This window comes from Aphidius gifuensis, linkage group LG1 (genome assembly GCF_014905175.1).
Source record: "Aphidius gifuensis isolate YNYX2018 linkage group LG1, ASM1490517v1, whole genome shotgun sequence".
NCBI lineage: Eukaryota > Metazoa > Arthropoda > Insecta > Hymenoptera > Braconidae > Aphidius > Aphidius gifuensis.
In genome coordinates, this window is record NC_057788.1 from 17,247,840 (window position 1) to 17,264,883 (window position 17,044).

The 17,044-nt window shown below is 30.9% G+C and overlaps 1 protein-coding gene across 4 annotated transcripts in view; it reads left to right on the forward strand.

Moving 5' to 3' along the window:
* Nucleotides 1-2,233: 2,233 nt before the first annotated feature.
* Nucleotides 2,234-17,044, forward strand: part of LOC122849371 (putative mediator of RNA polymerase II transcription subunit 26) — a 52,188-nt gene continuing 37,377 nt past the window's right edge. For 2 of the 4 annotated variants that reach the window (XM_044148076.1, XM_044148091.1), the window contains exon 1: nucleotides 2,234-2,634. Coding sequence is in view for 1 of the 4 variants with exons in the window: in XM_044148091.1 (XP_044004026.1) it covers nucleotides 2,611-2,634 (24 nt within the window). In the remaining 3 variants the exon portion in view is untranslated. Of the gene's footprint in view, nucleotides 2,702-17,044 lie in introns of all 4 variants that reach the window. The other 2 variants (XM_044148068.1, XM_044148083.1) reach the window with 2 other exon arrangements.

Below are 17,044 nucleotides of genomic sequence, written 5' to 3' on the forward strand. Positions count from 1 at the left end.
GCTTGACACAAGGCTCGTGTGAGGCCGGGGAAAACAAAAACAGGCTTGACACCAGCTTGGACTATTAGGCCTGTGTGAGGCCGGTTGAAAACAACAGGGACAGTCTTGTGTCAAGCCTGTGTTAACAAGGCTCGTGTGAGTGGGGAAAACAAAAACACAGGCTTGACACTGCTTGAATTATTGAGGCCTGTGTGAGGCCGGTTAAAGACAACAGGGACAGTCGTGTCAAGCCTGTGTTAACGAGGCTCGTGTGAGGCCGGAAAACAAAAAACACAGGCTTGACACCGGCTTGAATTATTGAGGCTTGTGTGAGGCCGGTTAAAGACAACGGGGACAGTCTTGTGTCAAGCCTGTGTTAACGAGGCTCGTGTGAGGCCGGGGAAAACAAAAAAAACAGGCTTGACACCGGCTTGAATTATTAAGGCCTGTGTGAGGCCGGTTAAAGACAACGGGGACAGCCTTGTGTCAAGCCTGTGTTAACGAGGCTCGTGTGAGGCCGGGGAAAACAAAAAACACAGGCTTGACACCGGCTTGAATTATTGAGGCCTGTGTGAGGCCGGTTAAAGACAACGGGGACAGTCTTGTGTCAAGCCTGTGTTAACGAGGCTCGTGTAAGGCCGGAGAAAACAATGGGCACAAGCTTGTGTCAAGCCTGTGCTCCCCAGGCTCGATACACGACCCTCGCACAAGCCTGACACAGTTGTTCAAGCCCGAGAACTCCTACCTGGGATATGTAAGAAAAAAATGAGTATGTAGCTGATATACACATATATAGGGGAAAGTGGGGCAAAATGGAACGGCGGGGCAAAATGGAACACCCAAAAAAATATTTTGACTCATATTTTTTTTCATTTTTTCGTCACTCTTCGATTAAAAAAGCCGGAAGAAAATAGATGCAATAAAAAAAAATTTTTTTGAAAAATTTTTGAACATTTTTTTTAAGAACAAAGAAAATTATTTTTTATATGTTTTTTTTTGTTCGTCGAGAAAAATAGTGATAAATTAATTTAAAAGCAATTGTTCGTAATTATCCATGAAGAGAAATAAAAAAAAATTAATTTTTGTGATTAATATCACATTTTATTAAACAACAATAAATAAATTTTTAATATAATTTTTTTTTTTAATTTTTAAAAATTATTTATGTTTTTTTTATTAATAAGGGAGAAAAACTAATCGGAAAATACTATTGTCATACATCGATTTATTTTTTTTCCTTAAGTGTTCCATTTTGCCCCGCTTTCCCCTATATAATTGAATAAAAAATTTTCAATATTAAATACATAACAGCGACTCTCAATATATATTCACATATGTCGAAAGAATAAAAAATAATCAATTTTGGTGACCCAAAGAACAATCGACACTCGGCCGACAAATGGCAAGTCAAATTCACCAATTTTTAATGTGCCAACTCTTGGCTTAATGTATATTCCCAGTCTTGGCCGCCCAATAATTAACCAAGACTTGGCCGATAAATGGTTGATTAATGGCTGGCCAGCCCTTAATGAGCCAAGCCTTGGCTTAATCGTCTGTTTCGAGTCTTGGCCACCCAATAATTTACCAAGACTTGGCCGATGAATGGTTGATCAATGGCTGGCCAGCCCTTAACGAGCCAAGCCTTGGCTTAATCATCTGTTTCGAGTCTTGGCCACCCAATAATTTACCAAGACTCGGCCGATAAATGGCTTGATAAGAGCTGACCACCTCTTCTTCAACCATTGGTCGGCCAAGCATTGGAATACAAGCCTTGGTAAGCAAATAACCAGCCATGAGTCAGCCAAGCCTTGGCCCATGGATGGCGCACGATTGGCTGCCAAGCATTGGATGCCATTATTGGGACAAGACATGGCCGTGTTGTAAGTCTTGGCAATTCCTACCCGTGTAATTACTATCAAAAAGTATTTTTATGAATTTTTATGAAACAAATCGATAGTGGGACTGCAATTAAAATCAAAACTGTACAGCAAATTTGATACACTTCTTTTATTTTTTGATCTTCTCAGAAATTTTTATGTAGACTGTATTTTAATATACTAACAGTTGAATTCTTTTCCCGTCATATGGTGTAGTACAAATACATATGCATATGGTATATAAACGGCACACATAAACATGTTTAACACGTACATGAATTCACTACACTTGTCTCTTCATTCTCGATATACTTGGCTCGTAGGGCGTCGACGAGCTTCTTACCTGTTGTTTTTTTTTTTCTTCGAGTTGTTCCGTTCGGTGAGCATATAAAAGCAGTACACTTTCTAGCGTGCCTGACTCCCACCAGGTGCAGAGTCTTTCTCTACTGAGAAAAACCGGCTCGACTATTGGCGTCAGTCACTTCAGCCACTCGACCAATATCATCATCAGTGGATGTCATCTATTACTGTGAATTGTAATTTTTAGTTATTTATTAGTTCTTCTTAATATCAGTGATCTAAAAATGGGTGAAAAGACAATAAAAAAGTTTTAATTAACAAATAAGTTTATTTGGACTGATTTGTTTCTAAGTTGGCATTAATTTCCGTTATCTAACATATCATCACATTCAATCTGAGCAGTGTATATAAAATAAAAGTTTTATTCCTTTACGTTACGTGAGCGAACAATCAAATGTTGGATATTCTAAAATGGATGGTGTGTTTTTGTTTATAACTGATTCAAGAAAGACTAAATTTTTAATAATTTGAAGATATCTGGGCAGGTATTTTAACCATAACTCATCATGACGAAATCACATTATATGATTTAAATAAGTTATTTGAATGCACAGAGCGCATAAAAAAATCTTTCTTATCCATGTTTATTTTCCATCGGTGAGATTTTGATTTTCCCAACGTCTGATTTCTAATGAGTTTATAATAATTCTTGATCGGAACAATTTTATAAAAATAGATTGTATCATAAATGAACTTTTTATTCCAGTTATTCCATAGAATATTACAGTGAATGTTACTACTTCTAATAATAGAATAATAAAGTTCCGTAAAATTGAAATTTCATAAATTTTTTTGGATCTTTCTAAAATATGATTGCCGAGACCCTATTTCAGGAAACCTACTTGAGACCTGATCTGGAGTGGATCATGATACCCTTAACTAAACCTGAATAGGGTAACTTCATTCAATCCTGAACAGGACAACATTAGATATACTTTCACAAATAACTGAAGGGTTTATCAAAACAGAAGATTATCACGATAAATTATTAAAAAATTCTATATTTTTCACTAAGTTGTTGTGTTTAGAATAGGATTAGGTATATATAGGTCAAAATATTTGTTTTTTCACAAATTCACCTGCCCATAACCGGGATGTCATTACGTATAACTTAAGATATATTCAACATATAGGCAATCTGGTCAACTTATATTTATTATTATTATTATTATTATTATTATTATTATTATTATTATTATTATTATTATTCAATAATTTTGTTTATTTTTTTTATTTCAATTTGTGTGACAAAATTTTAAGTTTTTTATATATTCGTGCCGTCACATGGAAGTGCTATAAGAACTAAATTGACATCTTAACTACCGTAATTCATGAATGCAAAACAATCATATTCATTATCGATAGTCGGAATGGCCAAGCCCACCAAGGCCCATCGTTGCAATTAAAGGTCACGAGATTGAGTATAATTAATTTAGGGCGTGTTCGTTAATACAATTTTCTTAATACCTGATCAGATTCGGATCTGAACCCTATAGATAACGCGTCCATACATACTGATCCGTTCCTTGTCCGGCATCCTAATTTGAATCCGATTTCAAATCAGTCACCCTAACCTATTGTGGGTCAGGACCTGACCTGAATTTTCACTCGGGATACTTGGTAGATAACTAAATGCATTTTCGTCTTCTTTTGAAATGATTAGTATCTCGATTTTAGACCATTTCCATCAATTTATTCGCTACTGAGAATCAGTACTTTTCTGGACGATTGTAATTGTTACATATTTAAAATTTTTTTTCAATGACTAACATGATGAAGGAATAAGAATACGCATAATCGATAGTGTATATGGGATTATCGATAGTATAGCAACAAAACGATACGATAATAACATTAGTGCCACTCAGAACATATTATTCTAAATATTCTGAAGGAAAATTCTATTCTTAGAAGAATGTGCTTTCGCTGAAAGAAGCTTTTATATAAGAAAAAATTTGTTTCTTATAAACAAAAAATGTTTTGTCATACAAAACAAAAAAAAAAATTGATTTAAGGTTGAATGTAAGTCCCATAGTCGGACGACTTTTTTGAGCTAAAAGGGCACGCTCCGACCCATGCTTTCATAAAATAAATAAGTCCCTTTATGCTCAAAATCTATGTCCTTTACTATAACATCTGTAGTAGTATGTGTGTACCCGGCCTATACGAACACACACAAATACGACTACAGCAATAAAAAGAAGTAAATTTCGGAGTTAATTAATCATTTGCGATTGAATATCTTCTAAAAAAACCATCGAAATTGATAATTTAAAAAAAAAAAATTTCGCAATTGAAAAAAGTACAAATCTAAATCAAATTTAGTATTTTCGAGTAGAAGGTTTAGTCGATACAGATCAAAACGTGGGTTTTTCCGTTTATGGCCGTGTTAAATCGATCAATTTTATTTCACGGTTGAAAAATCTGAAAAAATTCTAGCGAATAGAGAATTATTTTAGCTAGCGATTAAAAAAAAAATTAGCAAAATCGAGTAGAGGGAACTCGTGTTTACATTCAACCTTAAATACAAGTTTGTTTAATTTCATCGAAAAATTGTTTTTTCTTTCAAACAACAATCCACTTGTATCAAAGAAATTCTAAAATTGAAAATAAAATCGCTCCAAGTTTATATTATTTTTTTTTTAATTCGAATTAACGTAGAAAAATTATATCTGAAATATATCTCAATTATATCTCAATTATATCTCAATTTCGACAGATATAAAGGAGATATAAAAAAGATATCGAATATATCTAAATTATATATATTATATACTATTTTTATATTCCTGGTAGAAAAAATTATTCAATTATTCAATTAAACATTTTTTTAAACAATAAATTTAACATTTTTTTAAATAATAAATTCAACATTTATTTAAACATTAAAAAAATGTTGAATTTAATGTTCAAACAAATGTTTAAATTTTTGTTAAAATAAATGTTGAATTTATTGTTTAAAAAAATGTTAAATTTATTGTTTAAAAAAATATTGAATTTAAATATATTTATAGTATATATATTTTATATCTCTTTTTTATAATTTGCAGATCTATGCTATATATATTGCATATCTTTTTTCTATAGATTATGATATATATATCCAAATAGAAAAATATGTAAAATCGGTTATTATAAAATCTAAAAAAAAATCCATAAAATATATATATATTCCATAGTAGAGTATAGGGAGAGATAGCGGGCAGCGTGCTGTTAAATGGTATACGATCCACGAAAAAACCGGTTTTGGGAGTCGTTTTTTTACCTGCCCCCTTTCCCTCTGTGCCGCTTGCTCGCGTTCCCCCCTCGAGCACCTACAAACTCCGCGGGGCCCATACGCGACTACCCTGATAAAGTACCCTCAAAAAACTACCCTTAAAAAACTACCCCTATTATTTTATTTATTATTATTATTATTATTTATTATTATTATTTATTATTATTATTATTATTTATTATTATTATTATTATAATTATTTTTTTATTACATATATATTTTTTTATTATTTATTTATTGTTATTATTATTTATATATGTACGTATGTATATATATGAATAATAATATTATTTTAAATATTATTTTGTGATGTGTGCGCGCGCATAGGTGCAAGCAGACTACAAGCAAAAGTGTCAGCAGAAGTGTGAATGGAAAATGTGTGTGAGCCAAACAAGTGTTAGTGTAGGGCGGGTCTTGTTTTGGTAGTGTAAAATGTTTATAGCGCTGCAGCGGCAGCAAAAGTCCCAGCAAAAGTTTGAATGGAGAATGCGTGTGAGTCAAATAAGTGTTAGTGTAGGGCGGCCATGTTTTGTACTGCCTTAGCACTACACTTATGTCTATAGCGCTCACTCTCTTGAATTAAAAATGCGTACTTGGTTATTTAACAATAACAATTGTTATAATTAAAAAAAAAATTATTTCAAGTGTTTTTATAATAGATAATAATATTCTCTTGCCCGTTTACTGGACGGCTGATACTTTTTTTCAAATAATTAAATAGTTATAATGATATTTTTAACGTAGCGCTCTCGAATCTGAAATATGTACTCGGTTATTTAACAATAACAATTGTTATAATTAAAAAAAAAATTATTTCAAGTGTTTTTATAATAGATAATAATATTCTCTTGCCCGTTTACTGGACGGCTGATACTTTTTTTCAAATAAATAAAAAGTTATATTAATATTTAGAGCGTAGGGTCTAGCGTTCGAGTCAGCCCAGGTGTAATTTTTTTTTTATTTTATTTTTAATTTTTTTTTTTATATTATTAAATTTATTATTTTATTATTCAATTTTTAACCAAAATTTCAAGTATGACTCATTTGTATGCAGCTGGGAAATATAGGTTAAATAATTAAGACATTTTATTTATTTTTAAAATTTATTTGATCTACTTTTGACACATGTTTAATTATGATATTATTGGTTGAATGACACCAGGTATATGAACTCGACATATAATACATTTATCAATTGCTGGAGCACATTTGACACATGTAACCATATGTAAACAAGGAAGAAAAATAACAGACAATGGTTCATTATAACAAATTTTACAAACAAATGTATCATCTTCTTTTTTACTTTTTTTATCTTTTTTTATTTTGTCTTTCTTTTTCTTAATTTTTTTTTCTTCTGTACTTTCTTCACTTTTTTCAAAATTGTATTGCAATGAATATCGTTCGACAAAATCATTTCCTTTTATTAGTCGGAGAAAATAACATTCCGGAAAATATCTAGCATGTTCTTCCCATGGATCTTCATTATTTTTCCAATCTTTAATTCCATTTCCACAATGATGACATATTACATAATCTCCTATAGACGAATAAAAAAATCCAGCCTCAGCCATGGATTCTTTTGTCTGAGAAATATATTTCGGCCAATAATAAAATGTATTTAATCGTGATTCATATGAGACCAGATCTTTTTCCGCTGGAGGTGTAGTAGATATTCCAACACAATGTTCTTCAATTGGAGGATTAGAATATTCTTCCATTTCAAGATCAATATAAAATTCAGCATAAAATGTACGGTCTTCTTCTCTTGAAGTAGATGGAACACGATACGAAGCACGAAAATCTGTAGGTATACAATGTGGATCACCTTCCATAGGTATAAGTTGTGGGCTTACTCCTCTAGGAACATTACCACAAGCTATATTTCTAATAAAACGACAGCTTGCCTTAGCACGTTGATGATCTAGCCATGGATTGTCACCTCGACTCCATTCGTCAATTTCAACACAACACTCAAAACATTTCAACTTAGATCCATAACCAGTATAATAAAATCCAGCAGCAGAAAATCTTACAGGATCACAAATATCTGCTATCGGTGATAGCTCTATACTTTTTTGTCTAGTTTCTTCTACTCGATAAATATATTTATTATATCTACGTTTTCTATCCTCTACTGAAGACGTCATTTTTAAAACTAGTTGTCGTAAGAGACGACGTGGGTACATTTTTTGATAATATGGGAGGGGAGTTTTCACCTGAACCAATGGATGCAATTCCCAATTTATAAACTACTTATTTTTCAATAAAAATTCCACACATGTTTTTTTATTAATTAATTTATTTAATTTCGATTACAAATAGATGATTGTATTTTAGATCCACTACCAGTAAGGAAATGAAATTTTTTCTTATGTTTATAATTCTTACGTCTACTAACAATTTTTTTAAACATTCTTAAAATATATCGGTCGTTCCGTTCAACATCATTCGTAAATAATCGGAGAAATCCGTCGAGCCTCCCACCATTCGCGAAATAATGAAGAGCAACAATGCACCAATGACCGCAACAATTACTCGTAACACTTTGCAGCTGTATATTGTTGTACTCGTGGATGACACAATTTCTTTTGAGAGCGTAAAGGAAACGGGGATCTCTCGGAGGTCGTCCGAAGCTGTCGAAGAAGAGTCCATGGCCCAAATTATTGACGTAAAAACACACCCAATGAGATCCTGGTTGATTATGATTATCAAGATTAACAATAATTCCACAAGGTTTCGGCCATATATGAGGTAATCGGTCACTAGCGTATACTCCTGCACGTGTCAAATCCGTAAGTGGTAATGCGTCAACCAATTGGATAGTATTCATACCAATGTTTCTTTGACTGTATTGAAAAACGAATTAAAGACAACATCTACTTCAATGTCGTCTTCACTTTTTCCTCTTCGTATAATTAATTTTTCCAATTAACCAATTTTTTAATTTATAAACGTTTTGTTGAGTACAAGTATAATTAGGATAATTTACTCCGTGAAATAAACAATAATGTTCGTCTGCTGGTAATAAACCAAATCGTGGTGATATATTTTCTAAATTAATAATACAATGTTCTCGCAAATATTGTTGTAAAAACATACGTTTCTCTTCACCTCTCACATAAATATTTTTACCAAGTTCTCCAATTTTTCAATTAATGATTGTAGATTTTTGTAAGGTACTTCAGAGGCGTCCCAATCAATTTTATGATAATTTTTTGTTAACCAATTGTTTTGTCGACGAGCTCCTTTTCAAGTTTCGAGTACTTAAAAGGTGGTCCAATTATCCAATGACTAATAAATTTATCGTGTAATGTCAAGACAGAAATTTCTTTCGGGTAGTATTCATTGCGAGATCCAACTAGACACTGAATATCAATGATTAAAACTTCCGACATATTTATGACTGAATAACATAAACTAAAGTAGCTCTATATATACGTATACCCCTTCTTAATTACTATAATCTAATAGTACCTGACGTGTACTATCAATTTCTATAATATTATCAAACTCGGCATATACTATACAATTTATTGTTTGAGCAAGTGCAACACCGAATCTTATCTCAATTCTGAGACTTCCATTTTTTATTAAATTCCAGTACATGCTATCATTAGCAGAGAGGTCAGGTGTTAAGTCAAATGCAAATAAAGTATAGCCCTTCGTAAAACTAGAACGAAATTTTCATTCCATGATCAGCAAAATGTATTCCAGTTCCAGAAAATAATGTCTGATAGGCTTCAGCATCATGAATATTATTACTAAAACTGGAGATAATGCTTTACCACCAACTTGGTTTCCATCGACATATAAGGCCAAAAATTTAAATTAAAATGTTGAAAATTAAATGGATTAAATTTTCTATGACCATTAAATGCTCTATTATCAACTAAACCAACAACAATTCTTTGGTAAACTTCCTAGTATAATATTGTCGAGTGTATTTGATAATATACCCTGAGCTAAAACTCTTTACTTCTACTCTAGTCAAAGGATATTTTGCAGTCGTTTCGCCAATGCTTTTGAATGTGCTACAAGTACACTTGGATTGAGCTTAGCACGACGTATGATGAGTGTTGCTTCTAAAATATTTACTTTATAATTTCCATCCTCTGTGTTGTCCATTAAACAAAATTCATTCTTTGATCGTGTTAAAGTTATTTTCATCTCAACACCATTCAATAAAAATTTATTTTGAAAAAACATCAACATGTAAATGCCCAAACATCTCAAATTGATTGCCATTAGTCATAAAAGTGATCGATCTTGCAATCCTTTATTTTGTGCTCTAGCAGCAGCTCCTACTGGTGCTTCCATAAAACCCTGGAGTATCTAGAAACCATAGTCCCAATTGTAAATGGCTGTTTGATGCATCTGATCCATAGTTTAATAATGTTTCAATATATGCACGGTATGGATATGAAGAATTAGATCAGAGACTGACTTTTGATTAAATAAAAAACATCACATTGACTAATCATTTGTATGTAAAAATTATTTGTTACACCCACAGCATCAGCAGCAACAGCAGTTCCATCTTCTTTTGTAATTTTACATCTTATTTTAACATCGTATGTGCCAGGTCAATATATTCTTCTCTCCATTAGCTGGAATATGAAATTCAATTGGTGAATCCTCTGTGAGCGTTGTGACTGGATTGTAATAAACCCAATGAGACTCTTCAACAGTAGTCTGAGTAGGTGGTATTGTAAAAATAAATCCAATTCAGATTTACTACACTCACAAGAATGGCTATGAAGAAATGACATTATGACGAGAAAATATCAATTGACTTTTTTCTTTTTTTTTTTCTTACAACTTTTTTTTTTTTTTTCCACCACCTTTTTGAATTTTTTTCTTTTTTTTTACAACTCTTTTTTTTTTTCTTTTGACAATGCCGACCTTTTTTTGATTTTTTCTCTTGGAACGTTGTCTTCGAGAGTTATACGTTTCTGACTGGTTATTGTCTTTTGTCGTTTTACTTTTATAGCCAACTCCACCTCCACTTAAAAATGTATCTAGTTTATCCATAGCTTTTCTTTTTTAATTTATTACCAGATTGTGTCAAATGATTATCAAGAGAATCTCTTAAATTTGCTCTGACGAGTGACATCACCCAAACATTCAACCAACTGATAATAATTCTTTTCCCAACTGGTTTCAATGCACTTCAATTAGTGGTAATATTCCTCTACAGAGACCACCAAGAAACCCTCCTATCCCATGACCACGTTGATTTAAATGTACTTGATGGATCAGTGCCCACCACCAACTTGATTTTCATAATATTGAATATACATTTTAATTATTTTTTAAAATGAAGTTCACGAATAATGGATCGTATGCAAATGAGATAGGGCCACAAAACTATCTTTTATATCTATTGTAATAGTGTCAAATGGTGACGTAATAAGGAAAAATAATATGGTTGAAATTTTTTCAATTAACGACGAGCCGTATTGATAATTACTAGAGTCAAAAGGCACAACTCGAAGTACTTGCTTATTAGATTCACCAATAATATGAGGAGAAACAATATCACAATGTACATATAAAGCTGACGGAAGCCCACGTAATATGCTTGCTGGTGCATTTGCTTTTAAAATGTGTTGAATTTCAGTAAAACAAGACCCTCAGCGGTATATAAATCCAAGAATATTTGCAATTTTCTGGTTAATTTTATTTTATGTTTTTGCAATCTTTTCCACTACATTTTATTATAGTAACAAAACGTGTCCGGTATTATATACTAATTCAAAATGTTGTATAAAATTTTTATCTTTATTAAATGACCATATGACACTATCTGTATTTGGATATACACCACTTTCGATATTTACGTTAAAATTATTATTACCAAGATCAATATTAATTATTCCTTTACTTTTATTTATATGTAAAAAAGCATTTGGAAACGCTATTTCACTCAATCCAACTGACCAGCTTCCTTCAAGATTAAATGCACGATGTAATTGTGTTGTAAATGCAGCTGTTGTATTATTCGGATAATATTGATTATTTTTTACTAACAAGTGTAATATAAAAATCTTTATTGAACATGATCTTTTAAATTACTTGCTGGTACCCATTCATCAAAATCACTAGAATAATTTTTCCATCTAACAAGATATTCTTTTTCTGTCCTTTTCCCCGTGTGTCAAAATTTTTTCAACATCAAAATATTCTTCATTTTATATTTTGATTTACTTTACTTATTTCTTGTTCATAAAATAACCTGAAATATCTTCACCTTTTTAAATCTTTAATTTCATAAATAGGTAAGATTGTCGAATATAAACTTTGATATTATAAATAATTCTTTTTGACCAAGATCCAGCATAACCTTTACTGAAAGATTGCTTTTCATTACTGATTCTAACATAGTCACCAACATGAATATTTATTATTTTTTTGTCGCATTTGTATATTGTTTTCTATATTTTCACGTGCCTTTTGAGCATTGTATATAGTAACAGCGGCTGGGGTCATTTTGGTGATGAATGTATTGCATTATTATACGCATGTACAATTTTAGGTAAGACTTCAATATAACGATGAGTTTTTTTATACGTGAAATAACGATAAATTCTTTCTTTAAGTGTGCGATTTACTCGTTCAACTATAGCTGCTTTGATATCGGATTACGTGCTACGAAAATGAATTTTGACTTGGTCCAATAATTTTTGTACATTTTTATTTAAAATTCTTTACCTTTGTCTGATTGTAAAACTACTGGTCGACGTCCACTAGTTAAAAATTTTTCAAGTGCTTGACATACAGTATTTCCTGATTTATTAATAAAGTTCAACCCAAGATATTTACTAAGTACATCTATGACAACTAATAAAAATTTATTACCATCATTATAACTTTGTAATGAGGTCAAGTCAGCTAAATCCATTTCCCATAAATCATCTACATTTTTTGTAGTGTAATGTAAACGAGAAAATTTTCTCCGGACTGGTTTATGAAGTGTATAAGTATTTTGCGAATCTAACCAATCTTTAATTTCTTTTTTTGACTTTGGGTATTTTTTAAATATATTTTGTGCACCCGAGAATGATAGGGGATTTTTGGGGTTGTAATAAATGTTTGGTAAATTTATTTTTTTATGCTTAACCATTGTGATGACCTTGTTGATGGTCGCAAAATTGATGTAGCTGATTTTACAGTTTTTTGTGGAGGTTTTTTAACTTTACGTACAGTAGATATTTCTTCATCAGAAAAAGACAATTCTCTTCTGCTCAATCTTCTTTTATTAATTGGTGGTGGTCTTAAATTTGGTGTAATTACTTCTTCTTCAGCATCATCGTTGTCGCTTTGTTCCCAGAAACTAATATTACTAACAAAATCTCTAGGCGCATGAATATCTTTTAAAAATCGTGCAAACTGATCATGGCCGATTGCTTTAATATTTTTACGATGACGTAACGCATCATTAATTAAATCAATAATACTAGAACCATGAATAGTTTTTCCGTCTATACTAACCAAGCCTTTATCATTCCATTTTAATCGATTTCCGTTATCTGCTCTGGTTATATGATTTATTAAACCTTGTGCTTTTTTTTGAAAAATTTTAGGAACTGCTTTTATAATCAAGTCTTCCGGATATTTTGTATCATTATCATTACTTAAATTTCTGTAGTCAATATTATTGTTATTATTATTATTGAAAAATAAAAATCGTCTCAAAACTTCTTTATATTCATTCCACTTTTCTCCGTCATTTTTATTTGAATTTAAAATATTATGGAGTTGATTATCAAAGCGTGACGTCACATCTCCGGGTGTTTGAACAGTACCTACGTCATTATTTGTATTTAATTTATTAACCGAGTCTTCAGGAATTAAAACCATTTTTCTTACATGTTCCATTATTTAAAATATTTTGTAATTACAGCTGTAATTATTGGAGTAAGTAATAAAGGTAACAAGGAGCCACCACCTGATTGATTAATTAAAATTTTTTTTTTCGTTTTTATATTTCCTGGAGAGGCCAGAGAACGTAGTATTGATTTATGTTTTTTTAATTTTTTTTTTTCCGTTTTTTTAATATTTATTGTACCTTTCAAAATATTTAATGAACATTCACCAATACAGCGAATAAGATTTTTGTCACTATGCTTTAAAATTGCTTGACGTTGTTTTGGATTAGCATATACTAATGCTTGTAGTAGAACACTATGTTTTTTATTAAACGGATTACACGTACCGACTGCCATTATATTCGTACAACTGGTATGTTATTAGATGACGTTATTGTATTTATATCTTTTCGTGGAATGTAAACAAAATTATGTGTATCACTTGGAAAACACATGTACGTACACGGAGATTTTCTGGGGTACTTTGTTTCAAATCAAGTAAAATATATCCATGAGGTACAGAGGTCGCTTCAAAATAAGCCTCTTGAAGAAAACGCGGATTCTTTGGGTATATTTGTCGTGCTAAAAAAAATACTTGTGAACGATCTCGAGGATTTTTAAATAAAACAATATAATGTGTATTTAAACTTATATCACGAAAGCCACGATGGAAAAGATTTTGCGATAATAATATAACTGATAATCCAAGATGATGACTTCCCTTTGTAAAAAGATCCATAATAACACTGGAAGAGCCGGACTCTCTCATGAGATCATCGATAATAACTAATTTTTTTTTTTTATCATTAAACTCTTTTAATTTTGGTAGACCTTCAACAAATTCAACTGAAGAAAATTCTTTAAAACTGTCTTGCCATTGCCCATAAAAAAAATAAACTTTATCAAATTTTACATCGGTGATATTTTCATTTAAAAATTTTTTTAACCAAGTAGTCTTACCACACCCTGATGCTCCAGCAAGAAGCATAGTAAACGGGAATTGACACACTAGAGACATTTTAACAACTGAGAAAAAATAAATAAATAATCGAGTTATATAGAAATCTGAAAAATAAAATGGTTGGTAAAATAATTTTTTATTACAAAACAATTTTTTTATTTTCGACAAAACAAATATTTTTTTTATTCATAGGACAAATTTTTTTTTTTTTTAAATTTTTATTTTTATTTATCTTTATTAAAAAATTTTTTTATTTATGAAACAAAATTTTTATTTTTGACAATACAAATATTTTTTGACAATAAATTTTTAATTACATTTTTTTATTTTTTTTATTACACACGTTGTCTTTTATACCCCAGAGGATATGTAATATTCTCGTAGTGATTACGCTTAGGTCCTGTAACAGAAATCATTTTTTTATCAATAGTAGAGTACACTTGTAGATCTCTTGTTCTACGGATAGAATTATATTCAATTTTAAAAGGATCTATTTCACGCTTAATTAATGATTTAACAGTATTAAAATTTATAAATTTTTGTGCTTCCAAGTCAAGCCGTACACCTTTCAATTTACAGACTTCTACTTGACCACCATCAGGTTTTTGTACAATAAAAGAATAAAATTTTGGCCCACCCGATATAAAAGATTTTATATATGAACCTTCTCCATACTCTTCTAGCTCATCAGTTAAATCTCCCAATTTACTCCCTGTAATTAATTTATCATTTTCATTTTTACATATTCTTATAATAGAGTCAGTATCTACATATAAAATTTGTTTACTATTTTCATGAATACAAGAATATAATTTTTCCCGAGCGTACGCTGTCGTAAAAGCCGCCAATACAACGTTAGTTGTTTTTGTTAAAGGTTCTTCTTCATTAATTAATTTCCACGAAATTAAGACAGTTTCTTGATTTATTGGTTCAATAAATTGAATTAAATTTTTTTCGTTATCTACTATCTCATAAAATTCTTGTAAATCACTGCAAATTGTTTTACGCCATAAAGAACTTCTTTGTCCTAATTTACCATATAACGAATTGAGCATATTTTTACTCAATGTACGGAGACCTGGATTAAAATCTATTTTTTCTTTATCAAGTTTAATATTTTCAGCTTGAAAATATTCCTCGATATATTGATCTTTATCAGATTCAGTTTTGACCCAAGATGGGTACCCACTGGCTTCTTGTTTTATTTTAAGAAAAGTATTTATATATCCTGTAAATAAACCGACTTCATTAGTTTCTTTATTATTCATCGACATTTTATCGTAATGCCAAACTTCATATATTTTTTCTATGACATATCCTTTTGTTAAAGCAAGTTTTAGTTCTGACGACACCCAAGTACCGATTAAACTTCTCTCATCATTATTATGATTACAAAAACCTGGCTCCATTGTATCAACACATGTACGACAGAGTGGAAAATAAAGTTTTTTATTTTTGAACGTACAGGCAAAACAGGCATGTGTAAATCAGACGGTGCAAGTACACGACATTTTATTAATCCATCAATTTTGATATATCATTATTTGGAAATTTTTTCTCGATATCGCGACCAGCATATACTTTAGGATGAGCTAATGGAAATGCAGATTGCTTAAGGACACTCGGATACAGGCTTGTGAAATCTACATACTGTATAGTTTCCCCGGGTTGTACTGTATATGACTCGACGAAATTCTCCGTCCTACCACCAAAATAAGCATCACGTGGGTTCAATGCTGTGTAATAATTTGCATCAATAGAATCAACAAATTTTTTTACTTGAGGTACATCTTTTAACAATTTTTTAAATTCACATCCCCATTTTTCAATAACATCATAACCTTGATCTTCTAAATACTTTGTAATATTTTGCGTGCGTTCATAACGTTCATTCAAAGTTGTACCATCTTTTTGTACATGATCACGATTAAACATAAAACACTCAATACATCCATGCCACCAACAACCATGATACTGAAAAATGTTTTTTCGTCTTTCATTTATACCATCAACTCTAATTTTTTTTGGACCTATTTTGACTTCATGAGAGTTACCAGCATGTTGAATATTACTTGCTGTTGAATATGCTAACCATTCCAGCCACTGAAGAGCTTCTTTTGACTGATTGTCGCTTAATCTATAACCAGACCTGGGAACGATTCCGATTTTTTCTTTAGTAAGATAATTACGTTGAATAAGGCGCATACATAATGAAGCACAAGTCAAAGCTTCACGGAATGGATTAACATTAGTAATTTTTAAAGTTAAATTTATAAATTTTAAACATGCCATACGTAAAACAATTACATCTAGAGTACAATAAAGTTTCAGTTCCTTTCTAAAATCAAATAATTCTCCAGAGTCTACTCTTTCTTTATACCACTTATCAAATTTGTCAGCTTCTTTTTTATTTTTCGCACGCACACCATACATTTCTGGTGGTGGTACCTCACCGATATAATTTTGATTTATTTCATTATTAAAAAAATGTGGAAAATAACCTTTTGAAATTTTTTCATCAAGACCAAACATACGAGGTAAAGCACTCAAAGGTGCTTGAAAAAAATTGAGTGAATCTATACATTTAATATTTTCAAACGACAAAACATTAATACTTGTACCAGTAATTATAGTACTAATTTTTCCTCTAATTTACGATTAATTAATTCTTTTAAAAAGCCACTGACCATCATAATTTTTGATTATGAGCTAATACAAT